The sequence below is a fragment of the Hemitrygon akajei genome, chromosome 22, assembly GCF_048418815.1.
Source record: "Hemitrygon akajei chromosome 22, sHemAka1.3, whole genome shotgun sequence".
Classification (NCBI taxonomy): Eukaryota; Metazoa; Chordata; class Chondrichthyes; order Myliobatiformes; family Dasyatidae; genus Hemitrygon; species Hemitrygon akajei.
This window is the reverse complement of record NC_133145.1, coordinates 18,343,423-18,369,657: the sequence shown is the minus strand read 5'-3', so window position 1 is coordinate 18,369,657 and position 26,235 is coordinate 18,343,423. Positions and strand designations below refer to the sequence as shown.

At 40.0% G+C, this 26,235-nt stretch overlaps 1 protein-coding gene across 1 annotated transcript in view; it reads right to left on the bottom strand.

Moving 5' to 3' along the window:
- LOC140715000 (uncharacterized) overlaps positions 1 to 26,235 on the bottom strand; it is a 60,294-nt gene that overhangs the window by 19,764 nt on the left and 14,295 nt on the right. The window contains exons 3-4 of the mRNA XM_073026749.1: positions 4,430 to 4,523; positions 2,603 to 2,652 (exon numbers count right to left, since the gene is read on the bottom strand). Coding sequence (XP_072882850.1) covers positions 2,603 to 2,652; positions 4,430 to 4,523 — 144 coding nt within the window. The remainder of the gene's footprint in view (positions 1 to 2,602; positions 2,653 to 4,429; positions 4,524 to 26,235) is intronic.

The following is a 26,235-nucleotide window of genomic DNA, read 5'->3' as shown; positions in this document are numbered from 1 at the left end:
TTCTGCCTGTTAACCAATCCTTTATCTATACTAATGCGTTTCCCTCAATCCTATAAACCCTTATCTTGGGCAGTAATCTATTAAATTGCATTATATTGAATGCTTATTTGGTATCAATCATTAGGGCATTTAGAAAACAATCACAATATGATTTGGCAGAGTTAACATTATTTCCATGAGGGTCATATATTTGATGATGCAACTAGCAAGGGATAAATAAGGTGGAGTGGTAGATGTAGTATATCCCGATTTTATCAATACATTAGGATACCACACAAGAGATTCTTACATGCATTACATTAAGTCTAACATATCAACATAAATCATTGGTTAAAACAGAATGTAGATGGCAGGAATTGGTATACCATTTACACATTGATTGTTACTGTAAGATATCACAGGGGTTAGGAGAAGATTGCCAGGCAGATGAAAATTTCTACCACATTGTGACATAATTTTCCCATGGCAGTTTCTGCAATTCTCTACAATTTCTGCCACATTCAAAGAGATTCTACCACCAAGCACATCTTTACTTCTCCTTTGTATTACGTATTTCACAGGAACCAATTCCCTTCATCAGAACCTGATCATTCACTTCCGTTTCAATCTTCCACTTCTCGTTACGACAACTTCCCTTGCTACCATCCAGGTACCCAAGCTGTCTTTTCAAATTCACTTCCACTTCTTCCAATCTAGCATGCTACAATGTGGTCTCCTCTACACTGGAGGAATTAAACAGTCTGGCTGACCACTTTGCAGAGTCAACAGGATCTGTTTGTGGCCTCCTATACTATTACACTGGGACCCAATGCAAGCATGAAGAACAGCAACTCAGGTTGTTGCCTTCTGGACTCTATACTGTCGGGCCAAGACCTATTCTTCAGGACTGAAAAGGAAGGGGGAAGAGGCCAGAATAAAAAGGTGGGAGAAGGGAAGGAGGATAGCTAGAAGGTGATAGGTGAAGCCAGATCTACAGGAAAGATAAAGGGCCGGAAAAGAAGGATCTGATAGGAGAGAAGAGTGGACTATAGGAGAAAGGCAAGAAGCAGGAGACCCAGAATAGGCAGCTGAGAAGAGGTAAGAGGACAGAGTGGGGAACAGAAGAACAGGAGAGGGGTAGGTAAGTTTTTACCGGAAGGAGAAATCGATATTCAATGCTATCAGGTTGGAGGTTACCCAGAGAGAATACAAGATGTTCCATCTCCACCCTGAGGGTGGCCTCATCTCAGCACAAGAGGAGGTCATGGCACAACATGTAGGAACAGGAATGGGAATTGGAATTAAAATATTTGGCCACCAGTAAGTTCTGCTTTTGGTGGATTGAGCAAAAATGCTCAACGAAGCAGTCCACCAATTTACAACGGGTCTCATCAATATAGAGGAGGCCGCATCAGGAGCACAGGACACAATAGATGGCCCCAGCAGATTCACAGTTGAGGTGTTGTCTCACCTAGAAGGACTGTTCAGGGCTCTGAATAGAAGCGAGGAGGTGGTGAATGGGACTTGGGTCGCTTGCAGGGTTAAGTGTCAAAAAGGAGATTAGTGTGGACAGACAAATGGATAAGGGGATAACAGAGGGAGTGATCCCTGCAGGAAGCAGAGGTGGGGTAGTAAAGGTATACTTGGTGGTCGGATAGCTTATAGCTCATCTTTCTGGTCACCCTAATTTACTCTTTCAGAAACATCCTCACTGTAGCTTTACAAACTTCTTTTGTCTCCTGCCCTGTTCTGACAAAGTGCCTTTGACCTGAAGCACTAATTGTGTTTCTCTTCCCACGAATACAGCCTGACCTGCTGAGTATTTTCAGTATTTTCCGTTTTTGTTTCTAGCGCCTGTAGTTACTTTTTTTTTATTTTTCCTTTCAAATTGGTCAGTATAGCACCTTCCCCTATCAGTAACAATTTGGGGAGGGAGGAAGCAGGCAGAGGCACAATATTAATTAGCATACATAAGTTTCAGCTCATAAAATAACTGATATGTGCACAATTCAAAAGAAAAGTTATGACCAGCAACAATTAAGCTGCTGATTCCTTCGTAGGATGTAAATAGATAAAAATGACACTAGAATAATTCAGTGCAGGTATCTTGCAGTGTCATTTTAGCATTTAACTTCAAGGATGATTCCATGGATGCAGTGTCCAATTTCCCACCAAATAATTACATTTTGGCCAGTAAACTAAAAATTTGAACTGTGTCACTCACTCATCAGATGTTCAAATTTCAAAGTAAATTTATTATCGAAGTATGTATATGTATGTTATAATACATATAAGATTCATTTTCTTGCAGGCATTTACAGGGAAAAAATAAATACAGTAGAATTTATGAAAAATAAACAAAGACTGATAAACAATCAATATACAAAAGACAAACTTGAAATATAAAAAATACTGAGGACATGAGTTGTAAAAAGTCTTTGAACAGATATTAACAAAATCCTTTGTCACCAGCTAACACAAGAATCATCTTTACCCAACACGGTCTGTCCAGATACATTTGAGAGGAAAAGAAACAAAATATGAAAAGGACTAAGATTTCATTTCCATTAATAAATAAAATGAATGCATAACATGGTGAGAAAAGTATGTACTCTTGCCATACCTTATGTTTTGCGCATTTCATTGAGAAATTATCTTCATTTAGGGAACATTCTATAATAGAACAAATGCAGATCAACCAATATCTTTCACATTTGAAGATACACTTAATAGCAGAAATCAAATCAGACACAATTAACAAAAGACTCAAAACACAGACTAATCAGTTGTGGACAAGAATCATTGCTCCATTACTATGTACAATGAAAATTCTAAATGCCTAAACTACAATTACATAATATATATATTGTAACTTGTTATTTGCCAGCTTTCCCACATTAATTAATTTAATAGTCACAAAAGACCGAAAACTCTTTCAAAGACCTTCTAAAGACACAACCATCTGAGGCATCCTTCTGCACCACAGAAATCTGCGATTCTGATGGAGGGTCTTCAACCTGTAACTCTTATTAACTCTCCATAGATTCTGCCCAATCTGCAGGATATCCCCAGCATTTTATATTTTTATTAACTAACTCTCCAACTTGAATGGACAGTAAAGGATAACAAGCATTGCTTTCAATAGCATTGAGTATTGTGTCAGAATTGCACTTGAAGGAGATGGGAATCCACATAAATATGAGTTGTCTTTTCCAATTTAAATGGCCTATCACTGCTGCTTTTGGTCCTGCCCTTGTTATGTGATGCTCATTATGACAAGACAATTAAAATACTTTCCTCCATAAAACGCTGGTCATCATCTGCGTCTATCACTCATTATAAGAGATGATTTTAGTGTTTTAATAAGGTATACTGACCTGCTTTGCTTTAGCACCTCTTCTAATGGAAAGACAATGGCAATGGCACCATAGCTTTTCTAAACACTAAGTCAAGGTCAATAGCATGATAATGGATCCATCAATTAAAGCATCAAATTCTGTACTGGCTGACAGCTCCCATTAACTATTCACTGGCCTACTGGGACAAGGTATAGCCTTTTGTAACAGGTCCAAGCTTCCTGACAGTGCTTTAATTGCTTTTACCTCTGCCAGAAGAGAATTCCTCTCCACACCCTACGTTTGGCCTTTGTTCTAATAATAGAAACACCCTCTCAAGAAGATTATCTATTTAAACTCATAATTAAAAACATATCTTGTCAGGAATGCGACTCAGATTTTAGCACAGTGCAATGAGTGTTTAGAATTTTCATATCTTGCTCACAAAAAAAGAGCTGAAAAATTGCAAAATTTTGCTCCTCCAAAACAGGATCATGACTGTTATGAAAATTTTGAGCTGTAGAACTCTTGAATGAAGTAATGGTTGTTCATTGCTAAAAGAAACATGAATGAAAAGCCAAGGGGCAATGAAGCGGCCCCTTATTGCAGAGTATAGATTAGTTGAAGTCCAATTTTACCTTTAGGATATTCATTTCAATACGTTAAACAAGGCAGCAATGACCTAGTATTCTAACTAGTATTGAATAGCAGAATGGACTTTAGCAAATATTGACTCAGCTAGTGTCACTTTCATAGTTATAAAATTGAAAATTTAACCTAAACATTGTTTAAAATGATGGAATAAATATGCTGCCAATTTGTTAATTTAAATTACAGTTTTAATATACATTTAAACTGGATTTCTGGATAACTTAAATTTATGCACCAAAGCTTTGAAATTTTCTGAATAATGTCCACTCTAGATTTAATTGGGCAATTACTTCTATTGGCACTTATGACTAGTATTCATTATCACTGTCATTTTTACTACAGAAAGCATAACCACAGTGATATAAATTATTTGTTGAGAAAAAAGTGGTTGCATTCAGATCCTCAAACTTGATTATGCTTCAAAGAAAAACTTGATAATTAAAAATAACTGAAGAGATACTTACTACTATCTACAGCACAGGCATAGTGGTACTTAAGAGGGCAGCCTTTAATGTAGCAGCCTAAAGTGGCACCAGTCTTCTGACACATGGAACAAAACTGTAGAAACCAGATCATAGATCAGAAAAAAAATACAAAATAGAGACAAAGCAAGTAAATTATTATCGGGCAGCACAAGTAGATGTTGCATTTACAGATGTCTCTCCCATGTACTCTTTGGGAGAAGTGCAGTAGAGTTTGCATAAATATTTGAATTCATTACCACAACTGACGCTTGTGCCTATTCTCTCAATTATCTTTTTTTATTTTTAGCTATTATTTCAACCGAATGAGAAAGTTTCAGAAAATGATGAGGTGATCAGTGGGTACAACTTTTCCCCAAACAGTTCACACATCCCATGATAAAAAGACAGTTATACTGAAACACAGCCAAAAGATAAATAAAATGAAAAGATAATTTCCTTTCCATTTCCCTTAGTTTATCATACACAAATTGACTCGTGTAATTTACATTTTGCTTGTTTGAGAAGGTTCAGTTCTCCACTTATTAAAGTAACATGGCTCATGTATTAATGTAAACGGATCAAGTTTGCTGTGTGAAAATAATAAGAGGAACCTGTTTGTCAAGAATTTAATAACATTCTTGAAACAATAGCATCTGCAGTGAAAAATAAAGACAGCTTCAAGAAGTAGGCAAAAAAGGAACATTTGATCAAGTTTACAGATTTAAAGAAAAATATCCTAATCCCACTCAGTTGCATATATTGAGCTACCTTTGAAATATTCAGCTCCTTCATCCAAATCATTGATATACATTGGATTGCCTTTTGACAGAATGCTGCTATTAAATGTTTCCAAAATGTATCTGAGAGTTATATTTTATAAATACTTCAAAAGAGATGAAAAATTTAAAAGGCAGTTTAATATACAGGAAATCAGTTAAACATAAATGAATATAGTGAAAAATGACAAATCTTTCATTTCTTCAATCAATAACTACAACCCCATTCCAAAGATATTCATTCCTCTGTGTCACTTTTTGCATGCGTCAAGGAAAGACACCAGAGCTAGCTGTGTTCCACCTGAATCTTCCACGCTGAATTGGACGCTGGTCCCTCCCATCAGTGCTGCTCTCTAGTGTTCACTCAGCGAGAGACAAGCTAGATGGAATACAGTGTAGGGAAATGCATGATAATGCATTTTGCTAACAGGAACGATAGTGCAGACTATTATCTAAATGAGGAGAAGGTTCAAACATTAGAGGTGCAGATGGAGTTGGGAGTCCATCCTGATGAAGGGTCTCGGCCCGAAACGTTGGCTGCTCTTTTCTCATGATTGCTGCCTGACCTGCTGAGTTCTTCCAGCGTTGTGTACGTATTCTTTGATCCACAGCATCTGCAGTTGTATTTTTGTGTTTTGATTCGTTACTCTGCTGCAAAATCTCTTCGAGGTATGCCTACCCTGAAGAAGTTCAAATCTTCTCTTCGATGGGAGTTCAGTGAGACCCTCGCTCACTGCCCACCCTCCGTTATCTCCACCTCTCCAACATTCCTGATGAAGGGTCTCGGCCCAAAACATTGGCTACTCTTTTCTCACGGATGCTGCCTGACCTGCTGAGTTCTTCCAGCATTGTGTACATATCTAATGTCTTATATGTCTTCTGGATTATCAGCTGAGACTTGTATGCTTGAGTACTTGCATACAACCAAGGATATGGCATGCTTGCCTTTATTAGTCAAGCGATTGACTTTAAATTATGCTGCAGCTTTATAAAACTACAAACCCCATTTCCAGAAAAGTTGGGATATTTTCCAAAATGCAATAAAAACAAAAATCTATATGTTAATTCACATGAACCTTTATTTAACTGACAAAAGTACAAAGAAAAGATTTTCAATAGTTTTACTGACCAAGTCAATTGTAATTTGTAAATATACACAAATTTAGAATTTGATGGCTGCAACAAAAGTTGGGACAGAGTTAAAATAAGATTGAAAAGTGCACAGAAATTCAGTTTGCAAGACTCCACATTAAGCAGGCTAATTAGTAGCAGGTGAGGTATCATGACTGGGTATAAAAGTAACGTCCATCAAAGGCTGTCTTTGCAAGCAAGGATGGGTCGTGGCTCACCCCTTTGTGCCAAAATTCATGAGAGAATTGTTAGTCAGTTCAAAATGAACATTTTCCAAAGCAAGATTGCAGAGAATTTAGGTCTTTCAACATCTACAGTAAATAATATTGTGAAAAGATTCAGAGAATTCAGAGACATCTCAGTGCGTAAAGGGCAAGGTCGGAAACCACTGTTGAATGCGTGTGATCTTCGAGCCCTCAAGCAGCACTGCCTAAGAAACTGTCATGCTACTGTGACAATTATAGCCACCTGGGCTCAGGAGTACTTCGGAAAACCATTGTCACTTAACACAGTCCGTCACTGCATCCAGAAATGCAACTTGAAACTGTATTACGCAAGGAGGAAGCCATACATCAACTCTATGCAGAAACACCGGCGAGTTCTCTGGGCCCGAGCTCATCTCAGATGGACCAAAAGACTGTGGAATCGTGTGCTGTGGTCAGATGAGTCCACATTTCAGCTAGTTTTCGGAAAAAAAGGGCGTCGAGTTCTCCGTGCCAAAGATGAAAATGACCAGCCTGATTGTTATCAGTGAAAGGTGCAAAAGCCAGCATCTGTGATGGTATGGGGGTGCATCAGTGCCCACGGCATGGGTGAGTTACATGTATGTGAAGGTACCATTGACTCTGAGGCGTATATTAGGATTTTAGAGAGACATATGTTGCCATCAAGGCGACGTCTCTTCCCGGGACGTCCATGCTTATTTCAGCAGGTCAATGCCAGACCACATTCTGCACGGGCTACAACAGCGTGGCTTTGTAGACACAGAGTGCGTGTGCTTGACTGGCCTGCTGCCAGTCCAGATCTATCTCCTATTGAAAATGTATGGCGTATCATGAAGAGGAGAATCAGACAACGGAGACCACGGACTGTTGAGCAGCTGAAGTCTTATATCAAGCAAGAATGGACAAAATTTCCAATTGCAAATCTACTACAATTAGTATCCTCACAGTTCCAAAATGATTAAAAAGTGTTATTAAAAGGAAAGGTTATGTAACACAATGATAAACATGCCTCTGTCCCAACTTTTGTTGAGTGTGTTGCAGCCATCAAATTCTAAATTTGTGTATATTTACAAAATACAATTAAGGTGGTCAGTAAAACTATTGAAAATCTTTTCTTTGTACTTTTGTCAGTTAAATAAAGGTTCACGTGATTTAACATATCACAGATTTTTGTTTTTATTGCATTTTGGAAAATATCCCAACTTTTCTGGAAATGGGGTTTGTAGTTAAAGCACGCTTGGAGATATGCATTCAGTTCCGGTGGCTCCTCTACTGGAAGGATGTGGAGGCTTTGGAGACGGTGCAAGACGGGCTTTCCCAAGATGCTGCCAAGATTAGAGGAAAGGTTGGACAAATGGTTGCTTTCTTCAGAGAGCAGAGGATAAAAGGAAAATGATAGTTTATAAAATTACAAAAAGCATAGACATCATGTATCTTTTTATCCAAGGTCAAAATGTCTAATACTAGAAAGGTGAGTGGGGAAAGTGCAAAGAAAATGTGCAGAGCAATTTTATTTAGTTAAGGTGGCAGGTCACAAACACAAGAGATTCTGCAGATGCTGGAAACCCAGAGTGACACACACACAAAATGCTGGAGTAACTCAGGACAGGCAGCACCTAGGGAGAGGAATAAACAGTAATCATTTTGGGCTGAGATCTTTCATCATGACTGGAAAGGAAGAGAGATTAAACTAGAAAAAGGCAATGGGAGGGGAAGAGTACAAGCTGGCAGGTGATAGGTGAAACCAGGTGAGGGGGAAGCAGGGTTTGAAATAAAAAGCTGGGGGATAATAGGTGGCAGAGATAAAAGGCTGAAGGAAGAGGAATTGGAGAGGACAGTAGATAATAGGAGAAAGGGAAAGAGGAGTACCAGAGGGCAGTAAGGGTAAGATGAGGAAAAGAAAAGGGGTTAAGAGTGGAGCCAAAATAGGGAATGGAAGTGAGATGCAGAAAGGGGGAGAAATTGTTAGAGAGATTGATGCTCATGCTATTTGTTAGGAAGCTAATGGAATAATGATGCATTGCTCCTCCAAACGGAGTGTGACCTCATACTGGCAGTAGAGGAGACATGTACTGACATGTCAGAATGGGAATGGGAAGTGGAATTGAAATTGAAATGGGTAGCACTGGGAATTCCAGCCTTTTGTGGTGGATAGAGCGCTTGATGAACTGTGCCCCCCCACAAACTATATCAGGTCTCACCGACTTAGAGGAGGCTACACCAGATACAATTGATGTCCATGACAGACGTGAAGGTAAAGCGTGGCCTCACTTGGAAAGATTGTTGAAGAAGGAAATGCAGGGGCAGGTGTGGCACTAGTTCTGCTTGCACAGACAAGTGTCAGATGGGAAATCGGTGGGAAGGGATAAGGAAGTAGAGAGTGATCTCTGTGAAAAACAGTGAGTGGGGAGGAGAGGGAAAGATATAGGATACCATTGTAAATGGTGGAAGTTATGGAGAATGATGCGCTGGATGGTAGCAGGTAAGGATAAGGGGAACCCTATTCCTGCTGTGGCAGTTAGAAAATGGGGTGAAGGCAGATTTATAGGAAATGGAGGAGATGCGGGTGAGGACAGCATCAATTGAAGTGAAAGGGAAACCATATTATTGGAAGGGCATCTCAAATGTTCTGGAATGGAAAGCCTCATCCTGAGAAGGTTATAGTGGAAACAATGGAACTAAAAACTGTATTTTTACAAGTGACAGGGTAGGAAAAGGTATAGTCAAGACAGCTGTGAGAGTCAGTAGGTGGAGGAAGATCGAGAAAGGGGAGAGAGTATCAGACATGGACTAAGTACATGGTGGAAATTGGAGGCAAAGTTGATAAAAATTGACAAATTCACCATAGGTGCAGGAAGCAGCACCAATGCAGTCACTGATCTAGCATAGAAAGAGTTATGAAGAGTTTGTGGATGCTTGGAATGTGCTATCATGCATCATGCTGGAGGCAAATACAATAGATATGTTTTAGTGGCTCTCAACAGCACATGAATATTGAGAGAATGGAGGCATATGAATCATAGTTTAATTAGGTGATATTTTAGCTTAATTAGTTCAGCACAACATCGTGGGCTGAAGGCCCTGTTCCTGTGCTACACAGTTCTATGAACAACCCTGAGAGCAATACCATGCTGCAATGGTTGGCTTAAGTCCATGTTACTCATACCCTAGTCCTCCTTTCTGTACTCTGCATTTGTCTGCATTAGGTAAAAAGCAGTTGTTCTCTAATGGCAGGGCAAGGGAACCATGGCTTACAAGTTAAGAACTGCATAGAAGACAAGGAAAGGGCGTATAAGGTAGCGAAAATGAGTGGGATGTTTGATGATTGGAAAGCTTTTAAAATCCAACATTAACCAACTAAAAAAAGCTACAAAAAGGAAAAGATTAAATATGACAGCAAACTAGTCAATACAAAGCTGAATACTAAAAGTTTTTTTAGTTATATAACGATTAAAAGTGAGGCCAGAGTTGATATTGAACCACTAGAAAATGATGCTGGTGAGGTAGTAATGGGGAACAAAAGAAGTGGCAGCTGAACATAATAAGTACTTTAGTTCAATCTTCACTGTGGAAGATACTGGCTGTATGCCAGAGGTCTATGTGTGTCATGGATGAGGAGTAAGTGCCATTGCTATTAGAAAGGAAAAAGTGCTAGGCAAACTCAAAGGTCTAAAGGTGGATAAGTCACCTGGGCCACATTGACTAGGTCCCAGAGTCCAAAGAGAGGTTGCTAAAGAGATAGCTGATGATTTGTTGATAAGACCATAAGACATAGGAGCAGAATTAGGTTGTCTGGTGCATCGGGTCTGCTCCGCCATTCAATCATGGCTGATCATTTTTTTTCCTCCTCAACCCATTCCCAGCCTTCTCCCCGTAACCTTTGATGCCATATCCAATCAAGAACCTACCAATCTCTGCCTTAAATACACCCAATGACCTGGCCTCCACAGCTGCATGTGGCAACAAATTCCACAAATTCACCACCCTTTGGCTAAAGAATTTCCTTCACATCTCTGTTTTGAAAGGATGCCCCTCTATCCTGAGGCTGTGCCCTCTTGTCCTAGACTCTCCCACCATGGGAAACATCCTTTTCACATCTACTCTGTCTAGGCCTTTCAACATTTGAAAGGTTTCAATGAGATTTCACCCCCCCCCCACCCCCATCATCCTTCTGAATTCCAGCAAGTACAGACACAGAGCCATCAAACATTCCTCGTATGATAACCCTTTCACTCCTGGAATCATCCTTGTCAACCTCCTCTGGACCCTCTCCAATGCCAGCACACCTTTTCAAAGCTGAGGGGCCCAAAATTGTTCACAATACTCAAGTTAAGGGCTCACCAGTGCCTTATAAAGCCTCAGCATCACATCCTTGCACTTGTATTCTAGACCTCTTGAAATGAATACCAACATGTCATTTGCCTTCCTCACCGCCGACTCGACCTGCAAGTTAACCTTTAGGGTATTCTGCACGAGGACTCCCAAGTCCCTTTGCATCTCCGATTTTTGGATTTTTTCCCCGTTTAGAATAGTCCGCACATTTATTTCTACCACCAAAGTGCATGACCATGCATTTTACAACATTGTATTTCATTTGCCACTTTCTTGCCCATTCTCATAATCTAAGTCCTTCTACATCCAACCTGTTCCCTCAACATTACCTGCCCCTCCACCAATCTTTCTATCATCTGCAAACTTGGCAACTAAGTTATCTGTTCCACTATCTAAATCATTTATATATAGCATAAAAAGAAGCAGTCCCAGCACCGACCCCTGCAGAACACCACTAGTCACTGGCAGCCAACCAGAAAAGGATCCTTTTATTCCCACTTGCTGCCTCCTACCAATCAGCCAATGCACTAACCATGCTAGTAACTTGGTAAGCAGCCTCCTATGTGGCCCCTTGAAAGTCGAAATATACAACATCCATTGCATCTCCTTTATCTATCCTACTTATAATCTCCTCAAAGAATTCCAACAGGTTCATAAGGCAGAATTTTCCATGAAGGAAACCATGCTGACTTTGTACTATCTTGTCCTGTGTCACCAAGTACTCCATCACCTCATCCTTAACAACCACTGCAGTCAGGCTAACTGGTCTATAATTTCCTTTCTGCTGCCTTCTTAAAGAGTGGAGTGACATTTGCAATTTTTGAGTCCTCTGGCACCATGCCAACTATACAGCTAATGTCTTCCACAAAGAAGACTGATGCAAAATACTTATTTAGTTCATCAGCCATCTCCTTGTGCCCCGTTATTATTTCTCGTCTCATTTTCTAGTGGTGCTATATCCACCCTCATTTCTCTTTTATTTTTAACATACTTGAAGAAACATTTACTATCCACTTTGATATTATTTGCTAGCTTGCTTTCATATTTCATCTTTTCCCTTCTAATGATTTTTTTTAGTTGTTCACTGTAGGTTTTTAAAAACTTCTCAATCCCCTATCTTCCCACTAATTTTTGCTTTGTTGTATACCCTTTCTTTTGCTTTAACAATAGCTTTTGCATCCCTTGTCAGCCATAGTTGTACTATTTTACCATTTAAGAATTTCTTAATTTTTAGAATACATGTCCTGTAGCTTCCTTATTTTTTCCCAGAAAAGCAAGCCATTGTTGCTCTACTGACATCCCACAAGCAGCTCCTTCCATTTTATTATGGCCAACTCCTCTCTCATACCACTGTAATTTCCCATACTCCACTGAAATACTGCTACATCAGACTTTACCTTCTCCCTATCAAATTTCAAGCTGAACACAAACACTGGTTCCTAAAGGTTTTTTTACCTTAGCTCCCTAATCGCCTCTGGTTCATTACATAACACCCAATCCAGTAATGCTGATCCCTTAGTAGGCTCAATGACAAAATGCTCTAAAAAGCTATCTCTTAGGCATTCAACAAATTCAACTCTCTTGAGATCCATTAACCACCTGATTTTTCCCAATCAACCTGCAAGGGTGCAGAGGAGATTTACAAGGATGTTTCCTGGATTGGCGAGCATTCCTTATGAGAATAGATTGAGTGAACTCAGCCTTTTCTCCTTGTAGTGATGGAGGATGAGAGGTAACCTGTTAGAGGTGTACAAGATAATGAGAGGCACTGATCATGTGGATAGTCAGAGGCTTTTCCCCAAGGCTGAAATGGCTAGCACGAGCGGGCATAGTTTTAAGGTGCTTGGAAGTAGGTACATAGGAGATGTCAGGGGTAAGTTGTTTTTTTTTTTGTGTTTTTTTTTAAACGCAGAGAGTGGTGAGTGTATGGAATGGGCTGCTGGCAGCAGTGGAGGCGGAAACAATAGGGTCTTTTAACAGACTCCTGGACGGCTACATGAGGGCTATGGGTAAAGCCTAGGTCGTTCTAAGGTAGGAATGTTTTCGGCACAGCTTTGTGGGCCAAAGGGCTTGTATTGTGCTGTAGGTTTTCTATGTTTCTATCTCTCATGACTACCATAAATTGCCCTTTTGGCTCGCCTTTTCTATTTCCAATTGTAACCTGTGGTCCACCTCCCAGCCATTGTTGGGAGGCCTGTATATAATTCCCATCAATGGTCCTTTTACCCTTGCAGTATCTTAACTCAACCCACAAGGATTCAACATATTCTGATCTTATGTCACACCTTACTACTGATTTGATGCCATTCTTTACCAGTAGAGTCACACCACCTCCTCTGCCTACCTTCCTATCCCTCCGATATAATGTGTAACCTTGGACATTCAGCTCCCAACCACAACCATTCTTCAGCCATGATTCAATGATGGCAACATCACACCTGGCAATCTGTAATAGTGCAACAAGATCATCCACCTAATCTCTTATACTACACACATTTAGCTATAACACCTTGAGTACCACATTTGGAATCCTTTCAGATTCTGGTTCTGATTTCTGATTTGATACTCAGCCTGTGGCTGTAACTACCGTAGATTCCGGACTACAGAGCGCACCTGATTAAAAGCCGCTGGCTCTAATTTTAGAAAGAAAATCAATTTTTTACTTGTACAGGCCGCACCGGATTTTAGGCCGCACCGGATTTTCGACCGCACTGGATTTTCGGCCGCAGGTGTCCCACGTTGTAATATGAGATATTTACACAGAAAGATATTACACGTGAGGATTTTTTAACTTTTAATTAAATCCATATGGTAACATAAACAAATACATATTGCAAATGCTTTTTTTCGAACCGTGCCTGTAACGCGGCTACTTTTAAATATACGTTGCGTATACTTTTTTACTGAACAACATTCCAATATCTCCTAACGACTGGTAAAAAATATATATACTGCAGCCTACCAGGAAAAGTTATTGATCGCCTTTAACTTAAAAGCAGCGTTCGCTCAGATCCAAAGCCGCTCGCGTAATGCCGCTCCCCCCCCCTCCTTCCCGTTTATCGCAAACCGGTATCCCACAAGACGCGGCGAAACCGGGTGTGACGTCATAGCATCCCGCGATGTAGTACAGAAAACAAATATAGTTAAAACTCTTCTAACTTTAACTAGAAAATGAATTACTAAGCGAAAATATTATAAACTAAATAACTGCCATAAAGGCAGCACAATGCTTTTCTTCGAGTGTTTTCCATGTTGATGAGGGTGAGTACAAATGACTGATTTACAATAATTTAATTGTGAAAGTGCGCTTGATTTATCGTACAATTTCATTGGACCTCTGTGAACTACTCATCAATTTTATTGGTCTACTGTTACGAGGCAAAATGTTTTTGGCGGCATGAAAAAAAATAATGCATTAGCCGCACCGTATTAAAGGCCGCAGAGTTCAAAGCTGTTCAAAATGTGGGAAAAAAGTAGCGGCTTAAAATCCGGAATCTACGGTAAATCCCATCACCTGCCTGTCCTTCCTGACAATCTGACTGCATGCTATCTTTACTTTTTTAACCATCTGTCCTATCCTAAGCCCCTTCACTCTGGTTCCCACCCCCCTGCCAAGTTAGCTTAAACCCTCCTCAACAGCTCTAACTAACCTGCCCACAAGAATATTGGTCCCCCTCAGGGTTCAGGTGCAAATCGTCCCTTTTGAACAGGTCATACCTTCCCCAGAAGAGATCCCAATTATCCAAGAACCTTAAGCCCTTCCCTTGCACCACCTTCTCAGCCATGTACTTATCTGCCAAATCATCCTGTTTCTACCATCACTGGCGTGTAGCACAGGCAACAATCCAGAAATTACTACCCAGGAGATCCTGCTTTTTCAGCTTTCTACCTGGCTCTCTAAATTCTTTTCAGGACCTCATTGCTTTTCCTTCCCATGTCATTGGTACCAATATGTACCAAGATATCTGTCTGCTCCCCCCTCCTTCTCCAAAATGTTGTGGACACGATCTGAAACATCCCTGACCCCTGTCTATTTGGAGAGACAGGAACTGATTAGGGATAGTCTGTGTGGCTTTGTTCATGGTAGGTCACATCTCAACAATCTTATAGAATTTTTCGAGGAAGTTAACAGAAAATTTGATGAAGGCAAGGCAGTGGATATTGTCTCTATGGACTTAAGCAAAGGTATTTGATAAGGTCCCACATGGGAGGTTGGAAAAGAAGGTTCAATTGTTTGGTATTCAAGATGAAGTAGTAAATAGGATTCGACATTGGCTTTTTGGGAGAAGCCAGAGAGTGGGAATAGATGGATGTCTCTCTGACTGGAAGTCCATTAAAAGTGGAGTGCCACAGGGATCGATGCTAATTCAGTTGTTGTTTGTTATCTGTATCAATGCTCCGGATGATAATGTGATTAACTGGAGATTGGGGGTGTAGTAGACAGTGAGGAAGATTATCAGAGTTTGTTGTGGAATCTGAACCAACTAGAAAAATAGTATGAAAATGGCAGATGGAATTCAATGCAGATAAGTGAGGTACTGCACTTCGATAGGACAATCCAGGGTAGGTCTTACACAGTGAATAGTAGGGCACTGAGAAGTGGGGTAGAACAAAGGAAGCTGGGAATGCAGGCCCATAGTTCACTGAAAGTAGTGGCACAGGTAGATACACTCATAAAGGAAGCTTTTGGCACACTGGCCTTCATAAATCAAAGTACCAAGTATAGGAGATGGAATTTTATGTTGAAGTTGTACATTGTTAAGGGCTAATTTGGAGGACAGTATGCAGTTTTTGTCATCTATCTACAGGAAAAATGTAAATGAAGTTGAAAGAGTACAGATAAAAGATGCAGAGAAAAGATACAAGGTCTAGACTGGCTGAGTTATAAGGAAAGATTGAATAGGTTAAGACTTTATTGGAACATAGTAGAGAAGAGATTTGATAGAGATAAACAAAATTATGAGAGGTATTGATAGGATGCATGCAAGCAGGCTTGTCTCACTGAGGTTAGGTGGGACTACAGCTAGAGGTCATGGGTTATGGGTGAAATGGTAAAATGAGGGGAAACTTTTTCACTCTGAGGCCCGTGAGAGTGTGGCACAAGCTGCCAGCACAAGTGGTGCATGTGAGCTCAACTTCAACATTTAAGAGAAGTTTAGATAAACCCATGGATGGTAGGTGTATGGAGGGCTTTGGTCCGGGTACAAGTCAATGGGACTAAGCAGTTTAAATAGCTCAACATGGACTAGATGGGTCAAATGGCCTGTTTCTGTGCTGTATTTTTCTATAACTTTTTTTTTAAAGCAGAGGGAATAAGAGTGTAAACCATAAGCTACCGTAATATAAAAGGGAATCAAAAGACATAAATGAATGATGATTTCAGGAGAAATAGGACTAAATATATAGATCTATACAGGCAAGTAAAGGTCATAATATAGGTATCAAAACCAGTAATTTGTACGTCCGAAGAAGAGGACACTACCCAATTCATAGTAAATGATGGTCAAGATACTCTCACAAAAGGCAGGCAGATAGAGACTATTAAATCACAAAATCCAGCTGGAATGAATCTGGCTTAAGGATCAAAACTGTTAAGTGCCAGGCATAATCATCAATGGAATTGTTGGTGCGCAGAACTAATAACTGTGGACAATTATGCGTAGTACTTCCCGCTGAAATGATCTCGTTCTGCACTGGGCAGGTGCCACAAGAGCAAAATTACCTGTTCAGTAGATAAGTAAGGGAATAAAGAAAAACCAGTACATCTTCTCTAGTTAATAACAATTTGCCTTCAAATAACTTGATGAGTTTTTTTTTATAAATGTAACAGTGGGGACTGATGAGGTCAACATGTCCCAGATTTCAAACGATTTCTAATAAAGTACCACATCGTAAGCCTGTCAGCAAAATTAAAGCTGGTAGATTAAACAGACAACAGCAACATGGATACAAAATTATCTTCAGAAAAGCATAGAAAGTCATGGTAAATAATTGCTTGTTACTTTATTTGATATACATTTGTAACTTGGAACTTGTACTCACAAAGAACAATTTTGAAATTAACAGAAGACGAGAAACAATAAGTACTGTGAATAGCCTCCAAGATTACAGACAGGCCGATGATTTAAACAGACGCACTGCTGATGAAATTTAAAACAACAGAGAGTGGTGTAAATATAATACTACACATCAGCCAGGTAACACCATTCCTACTGTAAAGCACGGTGGAGGTAGCATCATGCTGTAGGGATGCTTTTCATCAGCAGGGACTGGAAATCTGGTCAGGATTGATGAAAAATATGAATACTGCTAAATGTAAGGAGTTCCCAGATAAAATCCTGCTAGCCTCTGCCAGAAAACTTAAAATGTGGAGGAAGTTCGTCTTTCAGCAAGACAATGACCCAAAGGACGCTCCAAATGAAGAAAATTGATGTCCTTGAGTGGTCCAAATGACTGACCTTAACCTGATTGAACATCTCTGGCAAGACCTCAAGATTACTGTCCACCATCACTCCCAAATTAACGTGGCACAGCTTGAGCAATTTTGCAAAGAGGAATGGGCAAATTTTGCTCTATCAAGTTTTGCAAAGCCAATAGAGAATTATCCAAAAAGACCACTGGTTGTAATAGCTGCGAGAGGTGGTTCAACTAAGTACTGATCAAAAGGGAATGAATACTTTTGAACTACTGACAATTTTACTTTTTATGCTTTACAATTTTTGCTATTTTTTTGGGGCTCTACTGTGAAAAAAGGAGCATGTGATTCACAAAAGAAACTTAACAGGTAAATTGACCAAAATACCTTGTGGTAGAACTTAATTATGTAAACAAAAGGCTGGGGCCCAAATACTTTTTCAAGGTACTGTATCACACTGTTTTAAGATTCTGCTGTACAGTCGGCCCTCCTTATATGCGAGGGATTGGTTCCAGGACCCTTCATAGATACCCAAAAACACGGATGTTCAAGTCCCTTATTCAACCTGTCTCAATCCGATGGACTTTGGGGCCCAGCGGAACCCCAGACCTTATTTAACCTGTCTCAGTGCCGTGGACATTAGGACCCAGCGGCGGAGCTCTGAATCTACAGTGTTTCTGTTCACGAAAATAATCACGATCACAATTGAAAATAAAGTGGAAATAATCAAGTGATCCGAAAGAGGTGAAACGCCATCGGTCATTGGAAAAGCATTAGGCTACAGTCGGTCAACGATCGGAACAATTTTAAAGGATAAAGTGAGAAAGGCCCTGCCCCGATGAAAGCTACAATTATTACTAAGCAACACAGTGGTTTAATTATTGGGTTTTGGGTTTTTGATCCTCCGCATCAACCAAGCACGGATGGAGAGCGCGATCGAGAGCGACCTGTCACTGGATCGAACCCGAGAACTTCCGTTCCCGAGCCCGGCACTGAAACATACGTTCTAAGTGTTTAATATGCATAAAAAGGTAAAATATATACTATATATTAAGACAAATGCTTGACTAACTGATACTAAATAATACCGGATGTACCTGTTCCGACTTACTTGGTAAGAGAACTTCCGATTATTTTTCGATCCTGATCCACAATAACCTTACCACATCCTCCCGTATACTTTAAATCATCTCTAGATTACTTATAATACCTAATACAATGTAAATGCTATGTAAAATAGTTGTTACACTGCATTGTTTAGGGAATAATGACAAGGAAAAATGCCTGTACATGCTCGAACAACAAGTGCTGGAAGAGCACTTCCGAGTTTTCTCAATTTGCGGTTGGTTGAATTTGCACATGTGGAACTCGCGGATAGGGAGGGCCAACTGTATATAAATTGAATGCAACCATGTCTACACTTCAAAATGTATTTTATTCACTGTAAACCCCCTTAGGATGTCTTTAGGTCAAATAAGACATATATTGCTGAATTTTATTTACACCACACATCATGGGCCTCCCACATGTACAGTCAATTATCACATACCAACTCACTTGACCTCTGCAATGGACTCACTGCATTGAGACCCCATCATGGAACGCTGATGTGTCAAAGACAGAAATTAAAGAAACAAAATCTTGTGAAAGGTGTTTTGAGTTCCTTTTTTAAAAAAAAATTAAAAGCCTTATAGTTTTAAAATTAACATTATTCAAAATTTTTTAAATTTACTTGAATGTTTTTGAAATGTTTATAAGTTTTATCACATAACTGACCACCATCAGAGACATCAGACCATCATGTCATGCGGCTTCAGAATACACTGCTTAAGACTTATTTGCCACTGAAAACAAATGCAATCCATTGGCGGCTTCAGGTGTAGAGGATCAGTTGTCTGGCCATTGACATCCCAAAAAACTACATGAGCTGTAAATCTGGCTCAATTTAGTGATATAACTGTTATAAGTTCTGACGTTTAGATTAAAATTAAATGAGGGACACGTGCCATTTGGGAAGTGATTTGTCTTTATGGCTGCTCAAATTAAGACACAGAAGTCAACTCCAACTCAATATCGCCTTCAGTTTCAGCTTACCGAGGAAATGAACTGGATTCCACAGAATAAGACAGATATGAATACATTTGGTACCAACACTAATTTCAGGTAGAACACCATCTACAAACAAATGATTACCAGTGGAAAACTCAATTCACAATCAAACGATAAGGAATGTGGAGAAAGCTAATTAAGGGATTTCTAATCATAGGCTTTAAATGCCTGTAGATATTATGTCTAGGGAAACAAGCTCTCTCCTCCTCATAGGAAATTGCCCAAGTAACAAGTAGCAGCATACAATACTCCTAGCACCATCAGATTTTTAAAAAGCTAAACTCTATTTAATAAAAAATGTGGCCTGGCCATACTGCTCCACTAAATGGATGATTCACATATGTTTCAATTAGTATGTGGTTCCTGTGTACATTGCCCATACATTGCAAAAGTAATGCTACAATTTGGTTTAATGTGATACTCAAAGCCCTTTGCTAGGGTGCAGTGTTGATATATGCACTTTAACCCAGAATATTAGCCCAGCGCATCTGTAGTTGTGAACTTCCCATGGTTCAGAACATTTACAAAGACAGGTGTGAATAAAGGGCCCGAAGGGTCATTGGGGACCTGAATCACCCCAACCACAATCTATTCCAGCTGCTACCACCTGGGAAATGGTACCGCAGCATAAAAGCCAGGACCAACAGGCTCCGGGACAGCTTCTTCCACCAGGCCATCAGATTGATTAACTCACACTGATGTGAGTGTATTTCTATGTTACATTGACTGTTCTATTTATTATAAGTTATCATAAATTACTATAATTGCACATTTAGACGGAGATGTAACATAAAGATTTTTACTCCTCATGTATGTGAAGAATATAAGAAATAAAGTCAATTCATTCATTCATTAAAATGTGCACAATATAAAGCAGCCCTACAAGAAGAGTTGCTTAATTAAATGTTAACAAAATAATGTGAACAACAGACACCATCATATAGAATGTGGTTTGTGTACAATAGCAAATGCCATATTAAAGATAAGCATGGCAGGTGAGAAAACTTAAGAGTTCACAAAATAAATGTTCAAACAGTAGAAATGGCAGCATGTCTGATTAAAATAACTCTTGTTCATTAATTTCATTTAGTTCAAAGTAAGACTTATTATCAGAGTACATATAAGTCACCACATACCGTAGATGTCGGATTATAAGCCGCTACTTTTTTCCCACATTTTGAACAGCTTTGAACTCTGCGGCTTTTAATACGGTGCGGCTAATGCATTATTTTTTTTCATGCCGCCAAAAACATTTTGCCTCGTAACAGTAGACCAATAAAATTGATGAGTAGTTCACAGAGGTCCAATGAAATTGTACGATAAATCAAGCGCACTTTCACAATTAAATTATTGTAAATCAGTCATTTGTACTCACCCTCATCAACATGGAAAACACTCGAAGAAAAGCATTGTGCTGCCTTTATGGCAGTTATTTAGTTTATAATATTTTCGCTTAGTAATTCATTTTCTAGTTAAAGTTAGAAGTGTTTTAACTATATTTGTTTTCTGTACTACATCGCGGGATGCTATGACGTCACACCCGGTTTCGCCGCGTCTTGTGGGAAAAATGCCAGTTTGCGATAAACGGGAAGGAGGGGGGGAGCGCATTACGCGAGCGGCATTAGATCTGAGCGAACGCTGCTTTTAAGTTAAAGGCGATCAATAACTTTTCCTGGTAGGCTGCAGTATATATATTTTTTACCAGTCGTTAGGAGATATTGGAATGTTGTTCAGTAAAAAAGTATACGCAACGTATATTTAAAAGTAGCCGCGTTACAGGCATGGTTCGAAAAAAAGCATTTGCAATATGTATTTGTTTATGTTACCATATGGATTTAATTAAAAGTTAAAAAATCCTCACGTGTAATATCTTTCTGTGTAAATATCTCATATTACAACGTGGGACACCTGCGGCCGAAAATCCGGTGCGGCCTAAAATCCGGTGCGGCCTGTACAAGTACAAAATTGATTTTATTTCTAAAATTAGAGCCAGCGGCTTTTAATCAGGTGCGCTCTGTAGTGCGAAATCTACGGTACTATCCTGAGATACTTTTTCCTGCAGGATTACTTAGCAAATCTAAAGAATAGAAACTGTAAACAGGATCAATGAACAACAAACCATGCAAATGCAAATATAAATAAATAGCGACAAATAACGTGTATGAAATAACTAGATAAAGAGTCCTTAAAGTGAGACCATAGGTTGTGGGAACACCAGAAATAGAATGAGTGTAGTTACCCCTTTTGCTCAAGAGCCTGATAGTTGAGGAGTAACCGTTCTTGAACCCGGTGGCATGAGTCCTGAGGCTCTTACATCTGATGTGAAAAGAGTATGACCTGGGTAGTGAGGAGGAACTTTGAAGAGGTAACTAAGCATTTGATGAGGACTGTGCAGTTGATGTTGGACATACGAAGAAAGTCCTAGATAGAAAAACATAGAAAACCTACAGCACAATACAGGCCCTTCGGCCCACAATGCTGTGCCGAACATGTACTTACTTTAGAAATTACCTTGCGTTACCCAGAGCCCTCTATTTTTCTAAGCTCTACGTACCTATCCAGGAGTCTCTTAAAAGACCCTATTGTATCCGCCTCCATCACCATTGCCAACAGCCCATTACATGATTACATGCACTCACCACACTGTGAAAAAAACTTATTCCTGACATCTCCTCTGTACCTACTTACAAGCACCTTAAAACTGAGCCCTCTTGTGTTAGTCATTTCAGTCCTGGGAAAAAGCCTCTAACTATCCACACGATAATGCCTCTCTTCATCTTATACACCTCCTTCCGGTCATCTCTCATCCTCCGCCACTCCAAGGAGAAAAGGCTTAGTTCACTCAACCTATTCTCATAAGGCATGCTCCCCAATCCAGCCAACATCCTTGTAAATCTCTTCTGCACCCTTTCTATGGTTTCCACATCCTTCCTGTAGTGAGGCAACCAGAACTGAGCACAGTACTCCAAGTGGGGTCTGACCAGGGTCCTATATAGCTGTGACATTACCTCTTGGCTCTTAAACTCTATCCCACAGTTGATGAAGGCCAATGCACCGTCAGTCAGGCTGTGCAGCAGCTTTGAGCGTCCTATGGACTCAGACCCAAAAATCCCTCTGATCCTCCACACTGCCAAGAGTCTTACCATTAATAATATATTCTGCCATTGTATTTGACCTACCAAAATGAACCACTTCACACTTATCTGGGTTGAACTCCATCTGCCACTTCTTAGCCCAGTTTTGCATCCTATCGATATCCCGCTGTAACCTCTGACAGCCCTCCACACTATTCACACCTCCAACCTTTGTGTCATCAGCAAATTTACTAACCTATTCCTCCACTTCCTCATCCAGGTCATTTATAAAAATCATGAAGAGCAAGGGTCCTAGAACAGATCCCTGAGGCACCCCACTGGTCACCGGCCTCCATGCAGAATATGACCTACAGCCACATTTTGCCTTCTACGAGCAAGCCAGATTCCACAAAGCAAGATCCCCTTGGATCCCATGCCTCCTTACTTTCTCAGTAAGCCTTGCATGGGGTACTTTATCAAATGCCTTGCTGAAATCCATATACACTACATCTACTGCTCTACCGTCATTTACTTGTTTAGTCACATACTCAAAAACTTCAATCAAGCTCGTAAGGCATGACCTGCCCTTGACAAAGCCATGCTGACTATTCCTAATCATATTATGCCTCTCCAAATGTTCAGAAATCCTGCCTCTCAGGATCTTTTCCATCAACCTACTCACCAGCCATGTAGGCTAGTGCAAAAGGTTACACATGGGATCCATGCCAAAGTAAAATTAAAATTAGTTTAGTAATAGGAGGCAGAGATAGTGGTGGATTATTTTTCAGATTGGAAAACTGAACATTAGTGTACAGAATGGTGAGACTCTTGATGTCAGTGATAAACAATGAATTGGATGTGAGCTTATGAAATTTGATTAATAAGTCTGTAGGCAACATGAAAAATAGTGGTTCTATAGATTATGCAGAAGGTTCTCTAAAACTACAGCACGGCATACATCAGTGGAAAGTTGGGCAGAACAATGGCAATGGGAAATTATTAACGAAAAACATGAGGTAACATATTTTGGGAGTGTAAAGATAAAATAGGGCACAAAAAGTGCCTGGAACTTAGAACGTGTTGATGAACAGAGAGACTTTTGGATCCATAAATCCTTGTAATTGGCAGGACAGGAGGAGGGGGTAGTGAAGGAGGCATACTAAATCAGTTGTGGGATGGAACAGAAGAGCTCAGATATCATGTTACAACTTTATATATAAAGTTCAAAGCTTTGAGTAAAATTTATCAGAGTACATATATGTCACAACATAAAACCCTGAGGTTTTTTCTTAGAACACTTAGCAAATCTATAGAATATTAATTGTAACAGGACCTGTAAACATCAGGGACTGTAAACTAAGCAAACTGTACAAATGTAGATAATAAATTAATAACAATACATAATGAGCAAGAAATAACAAGGCAAGTCCTTAAATGAATGTAGCTATCCCCTTTTGTTCAAAAGCTTGATGGTTAAGGGTAGTAACTGTTCTTGAATTGGTGGTACGAGTCCTGAGGCACCTGTGCCTTCTACCTGATGGCAGCAGTGAGAAAAGAGCATGGCCTGGTTGGTGAGGATCTTTGATGATGGATGCTGATTTCTATGGCAATGTTTCACATAGGTGTGCTCAATGTTTGGGAGTGTTTTATCCGTAATGCATTGGGCAGAATCTACTTCCTTTTGTATGATTTTCTGCTCAAAGGCACTGGTACAGCCAGTCAGCACACTTTTCATTACACTTCTATAGAAGTCTGCCAAGGTTTACGATGGCATGCTGAAACTCCGTAGACTCCTGAGGAACTAGAGGTGCTGCAGTACTTTTTTCACAATTATATTCATATTATGGGTTCAGGACAAGTCCTCTGAGATAGCAACACAGAGGAATTTAAAATTACTGACCCACCCCACCCTTGATCCTCCGATGATGAATGAATGGTTCATAGGCCTCTGGTTTCCCTACCCTGAAGTCTACTATCAGTCCTTTGGTCTTATTGACATCAAGTGAGAGGTTGCTGTTAATACACCACTCTGCAAAAATTTTCAATCTCCCTTCTGTATGCTGATCCATCACCACCTTTGATACAGCCCACAACAGTGGTGTCATTAGCAAACCTGTATGTGTTGTTGGAGTTGTAGTTAGCCCTTGCTCTGCTTGCTTTACACCTATGACTGTGTGGCTACGTACACAACCCTGAAGTGCTCCTAGGCTGATGGAGATTGCGGAGGAGATGTTTTTGCCAATCCAAATTGACTGGGGTCTAAAAGTGAGGAGATCCAGGATCCAATTGCACATGAGGTTATTGAGGCTTAAGTCATGGAGTTTACTGATTAGTTTAGAAGGGATGATAATATTAAATATAACCAGAGAACAATTACAGCACGGAAACAGGCCACCTTGGCCCTTCTAGTCCGTGCCAACGCTTACTCTCACCTAGTCCCACTGGCCCACACTCAGCCCATAACCCTCCATTCCTTTCCTGTCCATATACCTATCCAGTTTTACTTTAAATGACAATACCGAACCTGCCTCTACCACTTCTACTGGAAGCTCGTTCCACACAGCTACCACTCTGAGTAAAGAAATTCCCCTTCGTGCTACCCTTAAAAACTTTTGCCCCCTCTCAACTCATGTCCTCTTGTTTGAATATCTCCCCTACTCTCAATGGAAAAAACCTATCCACGTCAACTCTATCTATCCCCCTCATAATTTTAAATACCTCTATCAAGTCCCCCCTCAAACAAAATGCCAAGCTGTAATTGATAAAGAACATCCTGATGTTGTCCAAATGTTTCAGGGTTGTGTGAAGAGCAAATAAGATAGCAACAAGTATACAGCAGATGTTTCAGTAGGCAAATTGGAGCAAATCCAAGTCGCCACTCAGACAGGAGCTGATACACTTCAACGCCAGTCTCTCAAAACACTTCATCTCTGTGGATGCAAGTGCCACTGGGCGACAGTAATTTAGACAGGTTAACACACTTGCACATCATCTTCAGATACTGAGACCAAAGGATTATCAAGTGACATGGGGGTGTACAATGGTTCCTCATTGTTCTGGCATCACAGCTGGCGTAGAAGACATATGCTCATCTGGAAGCAAAGCTCTGCTGAACCCTACATCGCAAGATTTAACTTTGTAGTAGGTTATGTCATTCAAACCCTGCCATTGCTGTCGAACATCCCTCATTGATTCCAGTCTAGTCTAGAATCTCCACTTCACTCGAGAGATGGCTTTCTGAAGAACATACCTGCACCTCTTATAGCATTCTTGATATCCAGACTTGAATGCCTCTGATCTGACTCTCAGCAGATTCTGGATTTCATTGTTCATCAAAGGCTTCTGATTGGGGATAACCCTGAATGATTTTGTGGGGACACACTCATCCACAGCTGTAATAAAGTCTGTAACATCCCTAGTGTAGTCATTCAGGTCCTCAGATGAGTTTTTGGACACAGCCTAGTCCACTGACCCAAGGCAATCCTCTGCATCCCATGACTACCTCTTATAAAACCTTAATTAGGCTACACTTGGACTACTGTGTGCTGTTCTGGAGCCCAAACAATAGAAAAAGATGCAATTATGCCAGAGAGGGTACAGAGGAGATTCAACAGAATGCTACCTGGATTGCAGCATTACAGTTATAGTAAGAGGTTCGATAGACTGAGTTTGTTTCACAAGTGAAGGTAAGTGAGGATAATGATATACAAAATTTTGAGTAAGAGGCAAGAACCTTTTCTCCATG